The following is a 19223-nucleotide window of genomic DNA, read 5'->3' as shown; positions in this document are numbered from 1 at the left end:
TTCACCTTTTCACAAACGTTCATGAATATTTTTTTTTTTTCTTTAACATAAAAGCCTTTACATGTTTGATGTGTTTGGTTTATTTTACTGCTTTGTTGTTAATATGTACACAAAGTACATATTAATTCTCTATATCTGGGCCACGAATAGCCACCCTTCAAAGCTTTCCTCAGTATTCTCCGCCAATTGGTGTTTGCAGACTGATGCCACTTGTGTGCATGTGCAACTCTGTGGAATTTATACCATATTATAAAGTGTATTTTAGGTATATATAGATATGTAGTGTAACTACTAAAGAGAAATCTGTACTCGAATAGCTATTGTAAGACAAAACAGTAAACCACAGCTATTGATTGTATAGCGCTGCAAAACTTCAATAAACATATTTTTATGAAAAAAAAAAGTCTTAAAAGATAAAGCTTTCAGAATATATATTTGGTTTACATCATCAACTTTTTTTTATACTTTTACTAAGTTGAAAAGCATCCACATTGTTACATTTTTGTGTCCAGTCTCCCACACCGTGCATTAGTTGGTGCTGGATATTGTATCGCTAGCAGTGATATTCTCCGCTAACCTCTTCTCATCAGATAACAATGCAGTCTCATTACAATGACAGCTTGGATATACACAGCACAGAAGATGCCATGGGTGCTACAGATCATAGCTTTCAAAAGAATGATCCATAACACTTCTGGAGCAAATCGCTGGGAACGCTTTAGATGGATGTGAGAAAGAATATAAACACTTAAGGATGTTGCTAAGTTACTACACTTTAAAGACCTAAAATATTGAAAGCACATTACAGTAGCCTTAGATTCTGAAAGCTACCTGGAATTTTTGTATCCAAAATGAAAACTGTATCTTGTTTACAGCCTAATTATGTTCACGGTTAGACATGTTACATAAGTGGAAATACATGTGGAATAAAGATATATGCTTGGCAATAAAGAAGCTGTTACTTGGTTAGAGCTCTCCACCTTGGAAAAGTATGAGTGGTGTTTGGGGAATACTTTTCTTCGGGGCTGACATGGTACTGGTCCAGGGAATGGGAAGTACAATGTAATGTCACGTACACGCTTCTAAACACTTCACACCGTATTATGACACATGATCACCTAATTTAGTCATTCAAAAGCTACAGACCTAGTCAAATCACCAAAATTAGTTTACAGGGCCTTCTTATTTTTTTTCAAAGGATCACTAAGCCTAGATCAGTGTATGATGTATACAGGGTGTGCTGGTGATGTTACCTATGCTAACCAGTCACAATGATTATATTTTAATTCCAGGTTGCACAAATGACAATTCAAAGTTGATTGTTTACTATGTGCAACAATAATTTGTTTTTAGTACACTTTTTTTATGCCTGCCTCAACATGTTTATAAGCAAATATTAACAATTAGAACAATAAGTCTGAATTATTGAAGCTCTCCAGGACTGGAGAAGACAGACTGTCATTGGGGCACCTGGGTGTTTCAACAAACCTTGAATTGATTTCTTAAAAAATCCCTTGTTTTTAGTTGGTAAATGTTTTTAATCCGGGACCAGATTCATTCCAGGTTTGCTGGATCACCAAGGTTTTTCCATGATAGTCTATCTTCTTCAGTCTTGGAGAGCTTTAAATTATTAAACCTGATGTGTGCAAGAGCAGCAATATTGCTATACAGAATATTTGCCATCTATGTAACTTGTACTTACTGCTCTGGTTAAGCTGCAATTTAGTCAAAAATATGGCAGCAAAAAGACTATTTTATAAGACTTATATAAGACTTATTATCTTTTTTTTTAATCTAGTCCAGGTTTTCTGGATAACCCAGCTTCACTGATGAAAGTGTATCTTCTCCAGCCTTGGAGTGCTTTAATAAATCAAGCCCAATGGGTTTATTGGCTTGGAATTCATATGTGCTTATGAATACTTCACTTACTTAACATTCTTCCTTTAAATACCTTCTTTTCTGATAATCTTGTGTTATTCGATGACTTTAGAAAAAAACATCTCTTCTGAAGTTATTTTTTAACTTGTATATAAAGGCTTTTTTAGGTTAGGCTCTCAGGTGCCTACACTTTCTTAAGGCTGGCCATACAATGTCATTTTGCTCATTCAATCGAGCTGTCAAGTTTCATATATTCAGCCTTTAAAGTGATTGGGCCTTATTTATTAAAGGCCTGCAAGACTGGAGATAAACTATCATGGGAGAACCTGGGTCAGCAAGTAGGCAGGAGTTACTTAAAGCCGTAGATGGACACTAGAGCTGTTCAGTGCTCATCTGAACAATAAAAAAACTGAAAATACTTTCCCATTTTGTCTGTATTCAAGGCTGGTGCACTGAGCAAATTGCCAACCAGCTATAGAACAACAAAGATTTTTTTTTTTTCATTTATATTTATCCAAAGCCTTTTTACTTTAAGTACCAATTCCATAAATCACTCTTGGGTCTTTACTTTCTATGCAGTTTCTAGTGCTTTAGCAGTAGTCTGACATTACATTTCAAAGATATTCTCTTGTAAACTAGAATAAAAATGTTTGACTCAGCAGAAGCATTTTTGCCATTTGCTATAATATTTTCCTACAGTTTAAGAAAACATACTACTGTGAAAATAAATCTATATTGCATTTTATTATTCACATACACAGTGGGGTGTATGTGGTTGATCCCATTAGGACACAAGGAAGGAATGAACTATGTTATAAAATAGATTGAATGATGGAATTTTATACATTTGTAATGAATCATCCAGTCCCATTAGACATTAGAGTAGTGTGGGAAGCATGAGGTCATGAATGGACCTGTATTTTTTTTAATTTTATTGTTATTTATTTATTGTACAAATAGCACTGTATATAGTTGCCTCTTTAGATGTGTGCAGATATAATTTATATAAAATCAATATCATGTTAGGTTGTTAATTACTTCCCACTTTGCATATTATAAAAATTTCCAGTACCAGGATAGGGTTGCAACTATGGATGTTTTATGAAATGCTGGAAAAGTGTGGTGAATCAAGTTGGCCATATGCAGATCTTTAACAATTTACACTATAATGATGCCTATAGGGCCCCAAGACTGTGTTGATTAGTACTGGAAATGTCATAAAACCAAAAACTAGTTTCCGTTACAAGCTTACTATACTGTACTTAGGCCCTAGTGGAGATGAAATTGTTACACGGATTGGGACTGGAAATTTTTTATACATGTCTTAGTTGTCTTTGTTTACCTGTCAGGTGGAAAAAATAATTAGGCATTTAAAAATGAATGAAATGTACTGTTTGCAAAAAATGTAATTTTCATATGGAAGTTACAACCCTTGCTTGCTTCCAGTGTCTATTTTTGACACCTGCCTGAAAAGGACTTGTCCTTCTCTCTGATACAACAGTTTTTTGTTTTTAGAAATGATGCAGTTATTCATTTTAAAATTTATGTAGATGTACATCTACAGTTAGGGCCCTTTCAGACCAGCTCCTGGCTGCACAGTAAACTAATTCTGTGTGCTCAGAGAGGCCACAACGATGCGGAAAAACACAGCATGCCACATTTGTGAATCACTCAGCATGTAGTAGTGCAAAGAAAGAGCACTTAAATCGTCATACTGCCACAGATTATTGTGATTCTCAGTTCATATAGTGTATGTATGATTGTTTACATGCCGGTGCTGCTGCCACCATAAAGTATATAGTGGTGTCAACAAAATGGTTTAATAAGACATATTGATGGTGGCACAACCATCATGTTCAGGCTTTTTCTGTTGCATTTTGAAAACGTTCAGTCCTTGTCTTCCATTTGTGCACCTGTGTTCTCCCTTTGTCCCATGAGCTTTTGATGTAATTTACAAGCGGTCATCTTTATTAGACATTATGCTGGCATGACTTGCATGTAGTCACCAGTTAGGATTTACATCGACTTTATTGCAGTTTGTTACTTAACTTTTCTGTCTATCAATCTTAAAGTGGAACTAAGGAAAAATGAAAAAAAGACACCTAAATTACCTTCAGTTCTACAGATCCCTCTGGAGCTGTCTTCCATACAGTCCTACGTTGTCCTGGTTTCTTGCCTTGTTCCAGGTGAAGCCCCAAGTGTTGCAATTTTCTTCCTTGTTCTTTTTGTCTTCTTCCTACATCACCCAATCTTGCTCTGCACAGGCGCAAGATTGGATGACATATGCTGCTGTTGTGGGTAGAAAAAATGCTGATCTCAATGCGCATGCACATGTGTATGAGATTGGCACCTTTCTTTTTTTTATAACTGAAAATCCTCCTCTATGCTCAATCTCAGGCAGGTGCAGAAGAAGCAGCCTGAAGCTTTCTGGGATTCATAATGTACATAACCCAGCAGGCTCTGCACTCCCATTAAGCCTTTTTGGCCACAGCAGTTAGGACAGAAGGGAAGGGGTTCTGCCTTTTTTTTTTTTTTTTTTTTTTTGCATTTAATGAAAAATATTACACATTTATATTTTATATAGAAAGGTTATCTGCCCTTCTATATTAGGTACAAATTGTAGGTCCTCTTTAAGTTAGTCTGAATCAATTTACTAAAGCCAAAAGTAAACAAGGTATATTCTCAAAGCATTCATGTGGATCAGTTTAATTATATGTATTTCCCTTTTAAACCTTTTTCATTTTCCAAACATTTTCCCACCACCTACTTACTGTGAGCTACACTTCCCACGTTTCCTGTAGATGTATGGTTTCCACTCTAAGGCTGGAATGGGAAATGTAGTGGGGAATCTATTAGTCTTCATACTTTGGGTGGCAGATTTGGTCCAAAAAATGGCATTGTGTCCACCACTATGGGTATATAAACATTGTATTTATTTATCAATCTAATTGCTGTTGGAATTTACCCTAGTCAGTTTTAGGTCTAATTTAGTATTTTTATTAAGTAGTTATGCCTGCAATATTTAAGTTTTTTAGGTAAGTAAATTTTATCTCCTGAAATGTATTCACCAAGCAGCTTCACAGGAGATTAATCAACATACTTAACATCTGCATCCGTAGTTACATTGCCTGTTTGGATGAAACCACTGTATATTGTGTTTGGGCTCTGCAGCTCTTCCAAATTTTAAGTAGCTATTACTGTTGAAGCCAATGTAAACACTTTGGGTGTTTGTGTCAGGCTTTCCACCAGTAAAGGAACCATTGTCCTTTGACAGTATAGTGTGTGTGTGGGTATATGAAGATGGTTAGCAATAACTGCATTTCAATTACTGTATAATTAGAGCATCTTGAGACCTCTGTACTGTGTGCAAGCTGAAGGGGGTAATTCATTATCCACTAGAAAGTGTGAAACAATTTTTGGCACCAAACCATGGCATTTTGATATTTTTACACAGGTAAAGGTGGTAACTTAGAAATACTGGTTATATGTCAATGTAAAACAGTTTTGTTATCTTTACAAAATGTAGCTTTGCTTTTAACTTGCATAAACTGTATATGGAGTTGGAAAATCAAGTTCCAAACTTTTTTAAACCGAGACTTGTTCACAGCATTTGTTTTCTAAGAGTTTTCAGCACTAAAAGAAATAAAATTATGCTGCTCTACTATAGTTTAATGCATTGTACCTGACATACATTGCAGCAGTGTAAACCTTTCATTACTATGTGAATGTGCATGCTATTGACATAGGTATACTTTCCACCTTGGCTGCAGTTTGTGGTGTGTGCACTGGAGGATACATGACTGTAGAACAGACTTACTGCTGTTCTCTTTGTAGATTTTGTTACCTTCTAGTGTAACGGCAAGCTGGAACTGGGTTTCCCACAAGGATTGGCAACAGAAGCCGCAGTTGACCTGGCTCAGGTTTTACACCCCTGGCTTCAAAAAGCAGACTGTGGGAAAGCATTCATGCATTCAGTGACATCTGAACAGCTAATACTAGATTCTGGGTGATGTCCTACTCAACTGGCACAGTCATTACATTTGCAGTTCTCTGTCTGGTGGTTTGATAGCGTCTTTTTTTTATATATAACTATTTTGCAACACTATACTAGTTATTGTCACATCATAGACACCACAGAATATATGTGCTTCACCTGTCACTGAGTTGGACATGAAAGCCGGAAAAATAGGCCAGCACAAAAATCTGTGCGACTTTGACAAGAGCTAGAAGAAGACTGGGTAAGAGTATCTCCAAAACGGTAGGCATACAAATGTGGTTTGAGGAAGCAGTAAACAGGCACCAGGTACATGGGTAATAAAGGATTCTTATGAAAGTAACATGTGGAAAAGTAGTCACCAGCACAGATAAAGTAGTACAAATTGATGAAAAACTTAGTTCTGTGTATGTGTGTGACATTTACCAAAGGAAAAAAATGGCAGCAGAATGCAATATAGGAAGAAGACAGGCCAGTGGAGGGGATATGACTTAAAGAAACTACTGCAAATGTATTGGTACTGGATACCACAGACCATTCAAAGGTCTTGTCAGTCCCTACCTCAACAAGCCAGACCTGTTATGGCAGTAGAAAGGGGGATCTATGCAATATTAGGCAGGTGGTTTAAGGCTTTAGCTGTTTTGGTGTATAGTATTAGAAGTGTATATAGTACTAGTTACACCAAGCTTGCATTTAAACAGTCTTTAAAGCTGAACTCCAGACAGATTCTGTTATTCATTTAGGTGAACTGTTTCTTGACCCTATATTTGACATTGTGGTCAGCCATTCTTGTGTTATTGACGTTTGTTGCCTTGCCTATGCAAAATGATAGATTCACGATGTTTCTGCTGTTACTTTATCACCTACCTACCCATTGTTACAATTTCAAAGAGCCTTTCTGTGTTTTCTACTCATTGTAGGTTGCTTAAACATTCCCATCATCATATTCAATTACATTTTTTCAAAGTGACATAACACTGTACAATGAATTAATTCCCACATGGGCTCATCTTGTAGGACCTTCCACTCTTAATCTGGTTTCTGATTGAAGAGGTTTGTGAGAGGATAATATGGATAATTTAATCATTACTAGTTCTTTTTCAAAGTGCGTGTAAAGACTGTATAATTTATAACTAAACTAAAGAATATTGTGTTGCCTGGAGTAATGCTTTAATGATCTGTCATGTGTGCTCCCATAATACACATCAAACCGTAATGCCTGTCAGTGAATTCCTGGAAAAAGATCTGGTGGTTTTCATCCTCCTTGTCCTTTCTTCCTTCCAGGCCATTGTGGGTGCTGTTTTTCACAGCATGCAATAATCAGACACTTGGCAGAAGATATTACCTTCAGTTCTACAGATCCCTCTGGAGCTGTCTTCCATACAGTCCTACGTTGTCCTGGTTTCTTGCCTTGTTCCAGGTGAAGCCCCAAGTGTTGCAATTTTCTTCCTTGTTCTTTTTGTCTTCTTCCTACATCACCCAATCTTGCTCTGCACAGGCGCAAGATTGGATGACATATGCTGCTGTTGTGGGTAGAAAAAATGCTGATCTCAATGCGCATGCACATGTGTATGAGATTGGCACCTTTCTTTTTTTTATAACTGAAAATCCTCCTCTATGCTCAATCTCAGGCAGGTGCAGAAGAAGCAGCCTGAAGCTTTCTGGGATTCATAATGTACATAACCCAGCAGGCTCTGCACTCCCATTCAGTCTTTACCAATGGGACAGTAATGACAGAATGCAAGTTTTTTTTTTTTTTTTTTTTTTTTTTTAAAAAAGCATTTAATGAAAAACAAAACACATTTATATTTTATATAGAAAGGTTATCTGCCCTTCTATATTAGGTACAAATTGTAGGTCCTCTTTAAGTTAGTCTGAATCAATTTACTAAAGCCAAAAGTAAACAAGGTATATTCTCAAAGCATTCATGTGGATCAGTTTAATTATATGTATTTCCCTTTTAAACCTTTTTCATTTTCCAAACATTTTCCCACCACCTACTTACTGTGAGCTACACTTCCCACGTTTCCTGTAGATGTATGGTTTCCACTCTAAGGCTGGAATGGGAAATGTAGTGGGGAATCTATTAGTCTTCATACTTTGGGTGGCAGATTTGGTCCAAAAAATGGCATTGTGTCCACCACTATGGGTATATAAACATTGTATTTATTTATCAATCTAATTGCTGTTGGAATTTACCCTAGTCAGTTTTAGGTCTAATTTAGTATTTTTATTAAGTAGTTATGCCTGCAATATTTAAGTTTTTTAGGTAAGTAAATTTTATCTCCTGAAATGTATTCACCAAGCAGCTTCACAGGAGATTAATCAACATACTTAACATCTGCATCCGTAGTTACATTGCCTGTTTGGATGAAACCACTGTATATTGTGTTTGGGCTCTGCAGCTCTTCCAAATTTTAAGTAGCTATTACTGTTGAAGCCAATGTAAACACTTTGGGTGTTTGTGTCAGGCTTTCCACCAGTAAAGGAACCATTGTCCTTTGACAGTATAGTGTGTGTGTGGGTATATGAAGATGGTTAGCAATAACTGCATTTCAATTACTGTATAATTAGAGCATCTTGAGACCTCTGTACTGTGTGCAAGCTGAAGGGGGTAATTCATTATCCACTAGAAAGTGTGAAACAATTTTTGGCACCAAACCATGGCATTTTGATATTTTTACACAGGTAAAGGTGGTAACTTAGAAATACTGGTTATATGTCAATGTAAAACAGTTTTGTTATCTTTACAAAATGTAGCTTTGCTTTTAACTTGCATAAACTGTATATGGAGTTGGAAAATCAAGTTCCAAACTTTTTTAAACCGAGACTTGTTCACAGCATTTGTTTTCTAAGAGTTTTCAGCACTAAAAGAAATAAAATTATGCTGCTCTACTATAGTTTAATGCATTGTACCTGACATACATTGCAGCAGTGTAAACCTTTCATTACTATGTGAATGTGCATGCTATTGACATAGGTATACTTTCCACCTTGGCTGCAGTTTGTGGTGTGTGCACTGGAGGATACATGACTGTAGAACAGACTTACTGCTGTTCTCTTTGTAGATTTTGTTACCTTCTAGTGTAACGGCAAGCTGGAACTGGGTTTCCCACAAGGATTGGCAACAGAAGCCGCAGTTGACCTGGCTCAGGTTTTACACCCCTGGCTTCAAAAAGCAGACTGTGGGAAAGCATTCATGCATTCAGTGACATCTGAACAGCTAATACTAGATTCTGGGTGATGTCCTACTCAACTGGCACAGTCATTACATTTGCAGTTCTCTGTCTGGTGGTTTGATAGCGTCTTTTTTTTATATATAACTATTTTGCAACACTATACTAGTTATTGTCACATCATAGACACCACAGAATATATGTGCTTCACCTGTCACTGAGTTGGACATGAAAGCCGGAAAAATAGGCCAGCACAAAAATCTGTGCGACTTTGACAAGAGCTAGAAGAAGACTGGGTAAGAGTATCTCCAAAACGGTAGGCATACAAATGTGGTTTGAGGAAGCAGTAAACAGGCACCAGGTACATGGGTAATAAAGGATTCTTATGAAAGTAACATGTGGAAAAGTAGTCACCAGCACAGATAAAGTAGTACAAATTGATGAAAAACTTAGTTCTGTGTATGTGTGTGACATTTACCAAAGGAAAAAAATGGCAGCAGAATGCAATATAGGAAGAAGACAGGCCAGTGGAGGGGATATGACTTAAAGAAACTACTGCAAATGTATTGGTACTGGATACCACAGACCATTCAAAGGTCTTGTCAGTCCCTACCTCAACAAGCCAGACCTGTTATGGCAGTAGAAAGGGGGATCTATGCAATATTAGGCAGGTGGTTTAAGGCTTTAGCTGTTTTGGTGTATAGTATTAGAAGTGTATATAGTACTAGTTACACCAAGCTTGCATTTAAACAGTCTTTAAAGCTGAACTCCAGACAGATTCTGTTATTCATTTAGGTGAACTGTTTCTTGACCCTATATTTGACATTGTGGTCAGCCATTCTTGTGTTATTGACGTTTGTTGCCTTGCCTATGCAAAATGATAGATTCACGATGTTTCTGCTGTTACTTTATCACCTACCTACCCATTGTTACAATTTCAAAGAGCCTTTCTGTGTTTTCTACTCATTGTAGGTTGCTTAAACATTCCCATCATCATATTCAATTACATTTTTTCAAAGTGACATAACACTGTACAATGAATTAATTCCCACATGGGCTCATCTTGTAGGACCTTCCACTCTTAATCTGGTTTCTGATTGAAGAGGTTTGTGAGAGGATAATATGGATAATTTAATCATTACTAGTTCTTTTTCAAAGTGCGTGTAAAGACTGTATAATTTATAACTAAACTAAAGAATATTGTGTTGCCTGGAGTAATGCTTTAATGATCTGTCATGTGTGCTCCCATAATACACATCAAACCGTAATGCCTGTCAGTGAATTCCTGGAAAAAGATCTGGTGGTTTTCATCCTCCTTGTCCTTTCTTCCTTCCAGGCCATTGTGGGTGCTGTTTTTCACAGCATGCAATAATCAGACACTTGGCAGAAGATTTAGAGACAAGCGTCTTCTCAGCATGAATGAGCTCAGGAGAGGTTTATTCTGTATAGTTCAAGAATTGTCATTTTTCCGCTGCTTGCAGGAAGTAAAGGAAGGAAGTGTCCTAAATGCACGTATAGCAAAGGGAGCAGCTCAGCGAAGTCAGCCAAGCCACAACTGACAGAACATTAACTTTTATAACTCACATACCTATAAAAAAGGTGCACAGATTTTCAGTAGTGTAATATCGAATTGCATTCATAGTAATGTGCGGATGAATATATGTATTTGGTTTCTCTTTATTGGAAGGGCTGTTAAATATTATACAGAGTTGTGTATTGGGTGGAGTATTGCAGCTTGCCCCACATCCCAGCACCTGTGATAAAATGCCATTGTGATGGGAATAGTTACGCACAGCTACATAAAAAGATGTAAATGAAAGACCCCATATTGGAAATCTTTATACAATATCACTATTCATCTGCTTATTGACATTAGGAATGTCAGGCCTACTGGATGGTCAGACATTAGATAGAAGGGAAGTAAATACTGGTGTGTGCTATGCAAAATATCACATGAAATGTTTTACAATCAGAAGAATCACTAGGAGGTAACTTGTATTAACAAGTTGAATTAACAAGTATGGAGTCATAGGCATGTATCTATATATTCCAAGATAATACTCTCATACTTTTTAATGAGAACTTTTGGTTACATTGAATACCAGGAAGCTCGAATAAATCCTAATGAAATGAATGAACTAATTTATGTGAGCTGATGGGGAGAGAGGCTCAGAGCTGCAAACTGGTTAGTGAAAAACAAAAGATGGAATTAGTACCAAACTAGGAGATTTAGTAAGGGTGTAATGCCTGCTTTTACTGAACATGTTAATGGAAAAAGTTTACCATAAAAAGCAAATTGTATAATAGATGCATTTATGTTCACCTAAACTAAATATATTATATCCCAGCTTAGCAGTCATTAGATGCAATGGCTGCAGTATTTTTGTCAGGCTTTTCACCTTTATTTTCATCTGGCGATACTCCCAGTGATGCTGCATGTTCACTGTACTGTATCTATGGAGGATTTGTTACCCTAAGCTGCTCTCCTAATGCATACTACGTATTGCGCATCTTCATAAAATTTGGGGATTTATGCTGTAGCTCCGAGGGGGATAAAAGCTGATAATACTGCTTGGGATTTTTTTTTTTTACAACAGTGAGAATATTGTGAGTTGACCAAGATAGGAGTTTACTGAACTATATTTCTCTAAATCCAGGGAAAACATGGTGAAATGTATGTGTATTTATTTTTTATAACCAGATATAAACTTTAAACCCTTTTCTATTCACACTTCAAAGTACTGCCTTTTTTTCCATGGGTTCATCTTCTCTGTGTAACTGAAAGTACATATGAGGAGAGAGCAGAACAAGTGAACCTTTATTTTTATGCTGTTTGTAAAAGAAGGCCTATAGTTTCAGTCTATGGTGTCAACATTGCTCAACCAACTGTACTACACATTAGAAAATGCTTGAAGTTCAGGAAGGCTTTTTTTGTTGTCTGTTGAAAAAACTTTTTTTCGAAGATGCTATAAAGGATCCAACGTTTGAGGATGATAATTTTCCAGGCTGCAGAATAAAGCACGTAGTGTTTCACTGAGTGTTGATTCTGGAAATAGACTGTATCCCGCATGCTTAAAGTGTAAATGAAATAGTTCTGTCCCTTACTCTCAAGTGGCACCAAATCACACACCTCTTTTATGTGTTTAAATCCACATTATATGAATAAAGTCCTTTTTCATTCTTTTCCAGGTTCAGGGTGCTAGTTTCCGAGGCTGGAAGGATGTGACTTCCATATTTAACAAAGATGATGAACAGCAACTGTTAAAAGGATCCAAGTCTCCAAAGTCTAAAGCGTAAGAGCAAACAGTAGAAGATTCTGGTATTCTGGTTTTATTTATTGATAATCTGCAAAGTCTAGCAACTCACTGCAGCCATTTAGAAAATCTCCTAAACTCCATCCTAACTTTTTTTGTCTAATATAGCTGAATGTAAGTTGCCTTTTCTGAGAAGTAAATCATGTCCAGTGTAAAAATCGCTATTTACATTCCCTAGAATAACTGAGATTGCTTTCTGTTGGGTTTACTGCATTTCTCTCATCATTCCTCTTTGCAAAAGTCAGCCCACCCAATATTGATATTTTAGTTTTTAGTAGATGCTGGAGAGCTAAGCCATGTTTAATGTTCTTATCAGAACCATCAGTTATCAGCCTTGTTGAATTCACTTGTGGAATTCAGAACACCTCCCCTCCATGTTACGGAGATTTACAGAGGGAGAGTTATTTTATTATCCTAACACAATTTATGTCGTAGGGTGACCCCACTGCTACCTAATAGATACAGTTCTGTGAGTGAGGCAGGATCACCTCGTATAAATAATGGGTAAAACAAAACCTTAAAATAATGAAAACCACCATTTGGGCCCAGTAATTTGCAATATATTAAGTATTTGTTCTTGAGTTTAAATGTGCTTTAACATTGACCTGATCCTAATAAACCTGGGAAAAATTGATACTATCATCAATTTTTGTCATCAATGGAAAGTACTGTGATCTCTTGGATAATACCTGCAACAATAAAGCTACCTGCACATGCTAGATAAACGTCACCCAAGATGAAAGATTGTGATTGTCTTGAGTGAAACTCTAGCATTTGTACAGCAGTCCCCCTCACTGATCAGGGATGACCACTGTCATTTCCTATGGTCTCTACCTTCCCCTCCTACTTTAATTTTAGTTTTATATGCCTTCTACTATATTAAATGTAAATTTAGAAAATGGACAGGGTTTAAATGGCTATAAAAGTCCATTTGGATTCAGCGGGCCTGTAAGCCCCCACTGTGGCTTATAACTGATACCGCTAAGCAAGGCGTTTGTTAGATTGATTTACTTTAAATAACTTCAAATTAAGGACAAGCATCGATAATGTGATGGAGAGCTATTGACTATAACTATGGGAGAAGGACCAAATGGTCAAGACAGTTCTAAAGTCTTTCACTGTAAAAGGCATGCCTATAATTGGCTTTACCTGTAAATTATTTAAAAATTCATAGTATACCATTAATTGAACTATTGTTTTCCCAAAAGCAAACTTTTTTCACCTGCTTTGATGCAAATGAAAGCAACAACAGGTGTACAAGAGGGGCAACGGCATGCCATCTTCTTCCTCCTGACTGCTTTTACATCAATCTTGCATCTGACTGTGTCCTTGTCACTTCTAGTACTGTATAGTAGCATGATGGTCCCATACACAAACGTTTGATCCTTTTTTGACTTTTGTTTTTACTATCATTTTCAATGTGATTAATGATTTTGATTTTATTTGACCTTGCTTTCATCATTTTCTTTTCAGTAGATTACAGAATGTATGAAGATTTCCAGCATAAATATTTTGGGCATTGAGATCTGCTATGTGACTATTATAGTGTTATATTTAATTTTTTTTTTTTTTTTGGAGCAGTGTACAATCTGCCTTAGGCTGTATAATTTTTTACATGGCTTCTCTAACTGTTTTTATTCTAACTATTTGCAGAGCTTCTTTGAAGACAAAAGAAGAAGCAAAGACAGAGAAAAAGTCTGGGTTCTGGGACAGTTTGGCAATAAAACAAAATGTTCAACCAAAGAAACCAGATGAGATTGAGGGCTGGGAGCCACCACAGATAATGGTGGAAGAAGAGCCAACATTTACAGAAGACCCTCTAGAGGATAACCACTCCTGGCCAGGCTGGGAGGATGAAACAAAAGGTTCTTCTAAATACACTAATCTGACAAATCCAGGGAATACATCTAGGTGGAGCATTAAGTCAGCTGGCAAACTAGTTAGTATTAGAAGGCGGAGCAAAGGTAACCTTACTGAGAGCTGGGAAGAGCTAGAATGACCACACTGGCTGTTCACAATATGCAATATCTTTAATGAGGGTAGCAGGTTTCATGAGTTCCATGCTGTCATTTTTTACCAAAATACTCTTAAGTATTAAATAGCTACTTTTATAAATATCGGAGTCCTACACTAAATTTGCACTCATGTTCTTTACTTTCAAATTAGAAGTCAAAAATAGTTTTCATCGGAGAAACCACATGAGAAATGTTAGGGTGGCATTACTTGTGCCTACGTGACAGTCCAAAATGTGACTGTAGTTGGTTTCACCAGAAACAGTTATTCCTTAGTGAATGTATACACTGGCTATAACTTAGACTGCCTTATACTGTTACCAGTAAAGGGTAAAATATGCCTTGCACATTAACCTGTCAAGTGCCTGTATGTCACCTTGATGATGTATTTGTGATGCACAGCTTAATTTATTAATAAGTTAATTTTACCTGATTCTGTTGCTTTGATGAAATGATTATGTTGTTTTTAAAAGCTAGCATTTGTAGGATGAAATTTAAGTATGTGTTTTGTGTAGCATTTTATTTCCAGCTATCAGAACCTAAATTCTTCAGCCAGTAAAGTACACAGTGTACTTCTCATTAGGCTATTGTATTATGCCTACTTGCATAATAACTGTATTAATCTGACCCTGCAAATCAGGTTTTGACAACCTTTGCTTTCAGGTGTCTTGAAACAATAAGGCTCAGTTGGGCTATTTTATAAAAATAAATGTGTGTCGTTTATTGCAGTCATTTAGATTTTACAGTTCTAATAGATTTGGGAAAAATGCATGCAGGTGTTTGGTAGCCATAGACCACTCAGAGGTTCTTTCTACAGTTTTTAAAAACTGCCATACCATTCTATGCTATCTAGTGGTCCAGGGCTTGTTGCTTCTTCATGTCACCTAAGGTAGAATAAGAGTCTTTCCTAAAGTGAACCTGTGCTAAGACTTGTGCTTGTGAAAGTATTTACATATTCTGAACAAACATAAAAGCAGTAAAAATCAAGAACTGATTTATCTCCGAAGACATAGTGAAAAAATTAGGATCACAAAATCCTAACTTTTTTCTGTGAGAACAGAATCTTGGCGGTCAGCCAGCCTTCCTATATACTAAAGTTGTTTCTAGGCTATTAGAACAGCCATCCCCAACCTTCCTTGTACCTTGGACTGGACTGCAAAGACAACCACAAACCGAGGGGGGATAAGCTTCCTGCACAGCCGATAGCCTGGTGGTTTAAGACCCCTGTATTGGAAAATGACTAAAATCCAAAGCAAATGTATTACTTTGATCTTTGAGGATTAATTACTTTGCATTGCATGCAACTAGGTCAGGAGTGTCTTGTTTAAAGCTCTTATTGCTTGTAAAGAACATGTGAATAATTTTACGTTCATAGACTGAGCACAGGTACACTTTAGAACAACTGTGACTACTCCTGTACACGTGATTATTGCGTATAGATGTGCTGGTTCTGCATCTGTTCCTGCGGTGCCCACAGGAGTAGTAAAAACATCAATGCTGCTGTGATTCACGGTTTACTTCAATATGGCAAATAATAATGATTTGCAAAGTTCAGTAACCTCTATACAAAATTATGCTTTTGTGATCTGACTCCAGTGGACTGGTTGATATAGGTTATTGACATTTGCACATTATTTATCTATTTGCAGCGCCTTAGAGCTCACAAGTCTATTGAAGAAATAGCCCTTCCTGCAATGTGCATTAAAAACTTCAGATGTGATTATTCTAGAAATACCAGAGAGACACTGAATGTCTACCTCTGCTGTAGACCAAAAAGTGAGAGGATTTTAATTGTGTTTTTGTCTCATATTATGTAAGAGAATAAAATTTTGTTTTTCCCGCATGTGAGACTTCTTTTCTTTAGATGATATTTTTGTATATATAGGATGATAAAACATCTTTTTATTAAAATGAAGAAAGAATACCATTATTTGTGCTTGTCAAGATTGCTAGTTTTTGATATGCATGGTAAGTGACCAAGAGTTTACCAAGGTGAAAGCATTTCGACTGACAAGTTTAGTCACTTAGTCCATGCATTGTGGCATTTATTCTGTATGTTTGATGAGCTGTGTTGTTAGGCTCATTGTTTAAGTAACCAAAAGAATTGTTCTTTGGAATTGTTTTTTTGTTTTTTTTTTTCATCTTAAATAAAGGATCCAATTGCACCAAGAACAGCTGCACTTTTGTTTGTATTCATGGTTGTAAGTTTGAGGTGATGTACAGTTTACACATTGGGTACTATTTAAATAGAAATGTTTATACACTATTACCTCCCACAAGGCAGACTTATTTGCATTGCCGAAAATCTTTTAAAAATTCAGCATGAAGAAACTTTGTTTCAAAGTAATGTACCAAAATTAAGACCCTATTACAATGGATGTTTATAGTTTAGTTCAGTGGCAAAGCACTGATGTAATCACACAGAAAAGAAAATAATTGTAATTTTTTCCCCCAAAATCAAGGTTTTGAAATTTTGAAATATCAAGTAACAGTGTACAGTATCTTTCATTTACAAGACATACTTACATATTGTCAAGTACAATTACAATAGATAAACATACATGTCTGTTCATATTTATAATACTATTTCAAGTTTAATCGTGTAAAATAAAATAAACATGTAAAAAAACAGCAAGAACAGCCACCTTGTAAAGGGTAAACAACAATAAAGAAGTAAATTGGTTAGGATGTTGTAAAAAGTGCGCTTTTCCATTTGCCCCTGTGGCTTTAGGATAGAGAAAGACAGAAAAAAAGGAGGGGATATTGTGGAGAAGAAAAAAATTGTATCTTTCAGAAGGACAGACTCTCTGAAGAATCGTACACATTTCTATATTCTTGGGAGTCATAAATGTTCCACCATAAGGCCCAGGTGGTATAATATTTTAGTAAAGCATCCCGGGATGCATTAATCATTTCCTCCATTTCTGAAATACGATCAATTTGAGAAAACCATTTATATTTGTCTTTTTTTTTTAAACACATGCGGGGTGTAATTTGTTAATTTAATTATACACACTAAAGGTAATAACTGCAGCTTATGTATTTGTGTTTATTTTAAGCCACCTAAAATAAATTCCTGAGTTGATGTGCATATACTCCAGATTGAAAAGGAATCATACAAAAATAGTCAACAGAAATCCAGGTTTGCTGGATCACCTAGGTTCTCCCATGATAGTCTATCTTCTACAGTCTTTAGAGATCTTTAATAAATCAGGCCCAATGCCGTCCAGTCTGACCTTTAGGTTGCACCATTGTTTTCATATTTTAAGTTATTGCTGCTGTAAACTCAGACCTATTGTTCCAGCTATTTTTTGTGGACAATGCTTTGTAGAACTAAAGGAAGCTTTATTGTATCATGAAACCCAGTTTGGACCTAAATATTTAAAGTAGTAAACAACTATGTTATAAACTACCACAGCTTTCCTGTATAATATAAAGATAAAGGGACACTTGCTGTTTTCTTTATTGTATTCTTATATTTAACTTTACACCCTGAGGAAGTATGCATCACCTCCCTCTGTTCTTACCTCCCCAGTGCTTTTCTCCTAATTTCCTTCTTTTTTCTTTGGTACATTCTCCTACATGGCTCCTTCTCATTTTCTGTGCACTCCTCAACGCAATGCCCCCTTTTTATGTGTTTTCTTCTGTTTGCTGCTTTGCTAACATTCTTTCCCCAGTGATTTTCAACATTTTTTAAGGACTTGTATTATTTTTCTGCTCTGTTCTCATTCTTGAAAATATTCCTCAACACCTCTCCTGTCCTTTTCTTTGTTCACGTGGTTAATCCAAGCCTAGTTCACAATGTTGCCCTTTTTAGCATGTTCTCTTGCCTTCTCCTTAACATCTGCAAATAGTTTGCACTGCCTCTTCTTTCCCAAGTTCTGATCACAGTTATCTTTTTCTCTTTTAAAATTTGATCTTCTCCTCTTGGCTTTTCTCTTTCTTTGTGGTCTCACTGTTATCTCTTCAGAGCTCACCCATGACCTAAACCAATTATCCTTGACCTAGTGCCATGGACCCTGGACACAGCCCTGCTGACAACACTTATACTCTTTATCTTCTAGGTCCCATTCTTCTTCTCTGATCTCCCAGCTTTCAATATACTTTCAATAACACATATCCACTATGCTGCCCCCCAAAAAAATTCCTGCCAGATCCACCTTCCCCCAGCTTACTTCACACATGTCCCTTCTATCTTGTGTACTGTAATTTGGATAGAGTAGCCTTTTAAGACACAACATGAAGGGAAAAGGGGAGAAGTGTCCTTCCAATAGCACTGTTAAAACCTGGATATCTCGTTTCAAGACTGGACATTTCACCGTTGAAGATGAGCCCCGCAGTAGGCGCCCCCCAACCTCAACTGACCCGGCAACCTGCCATGTTGTCCGTGGGCTGTTCATTGAGGACTGGTGAAAATCTGCAAAACAAGATAGCCCAGATACTTCACATCTCACGGGAGCGTGTTGGGTTTGTTATCACCACTATCCTAGACATGCGCAAGCTTTCAGCAAAGTGGGTGCCAAAATGTTTGAACAGTGATCAGAAGAAGGAACCAGTTGAAGCATCCAAAGCCGCTCTGGCCCATTCTGAATCTGCACAGGAATTTTTGGCTAGGTTAGTGACTACGGATGAAACCTAGCTCCACATCTATGATCCTGAAATCAGGGAACAGTCAAAGGAATAGCGCCACAGCGGGTCCCCGTGGACGAAGAAGTTCCGAACCCAGAAATCAGCCAAAAAAGTCATGGCATCCGTTTTCAGGGACAAAGACACTATTCTGTTCGTGGACTACCTACCTCAGGGCTCTAGTATCACTGGACAGTATTATGCTAACTTCCTGGACCAGCTG

General features: G+C 36.8%; 1 protein-coding gene across 1 annotated transcript in view; it reads left to right on the top strand.

Moving 5' to 3' along the window:
• TDRP (testis development related protein) overlaps nucleotides 1–16546 on the top strand; it is a 46919-nt gene extending 30373 nt beyond the window's left edge. Inside the window, exons 3-4 of the mRNA XM_072408407.1 lie at nucleotides 12238–12341; nucleotides 14016–16546. Of these exons, the coding sequence (XP_072264508.1) occupies nucleotides 12238–12341; nucleotides 14016–14361 (450 nt within the window). The 3' untranslated portion in view covers nucleotides 14362–16546. The remainder of the gene's footprint in view (nucleotides 1–12237; nucleotides 12342–14015) is intronic.
• Nucleotides 16547–19223: the final 2677 nt, after the last annotated feature.

Source organism: Pyxicephalus adspersus, chromosome 4, assembly GCF_032062135.1.
Source record: "Pyxicephalus adspersus chromosome 4, UCB_Pads_2.0, whole genome shotgun sequence".
NCBI classification, from domain to species: Eukaryota; Metazoa; Chordata; class Amphibia; order Anura; family Pyxicephalidae; genus Pyxicephalus; species Pyxicephalus adspersus.
The sequence above is the reverse complement of the archived record's forward strand: the minus strand, read 5'-3'. Positions and strand labels throughout refer to the sequence as shown.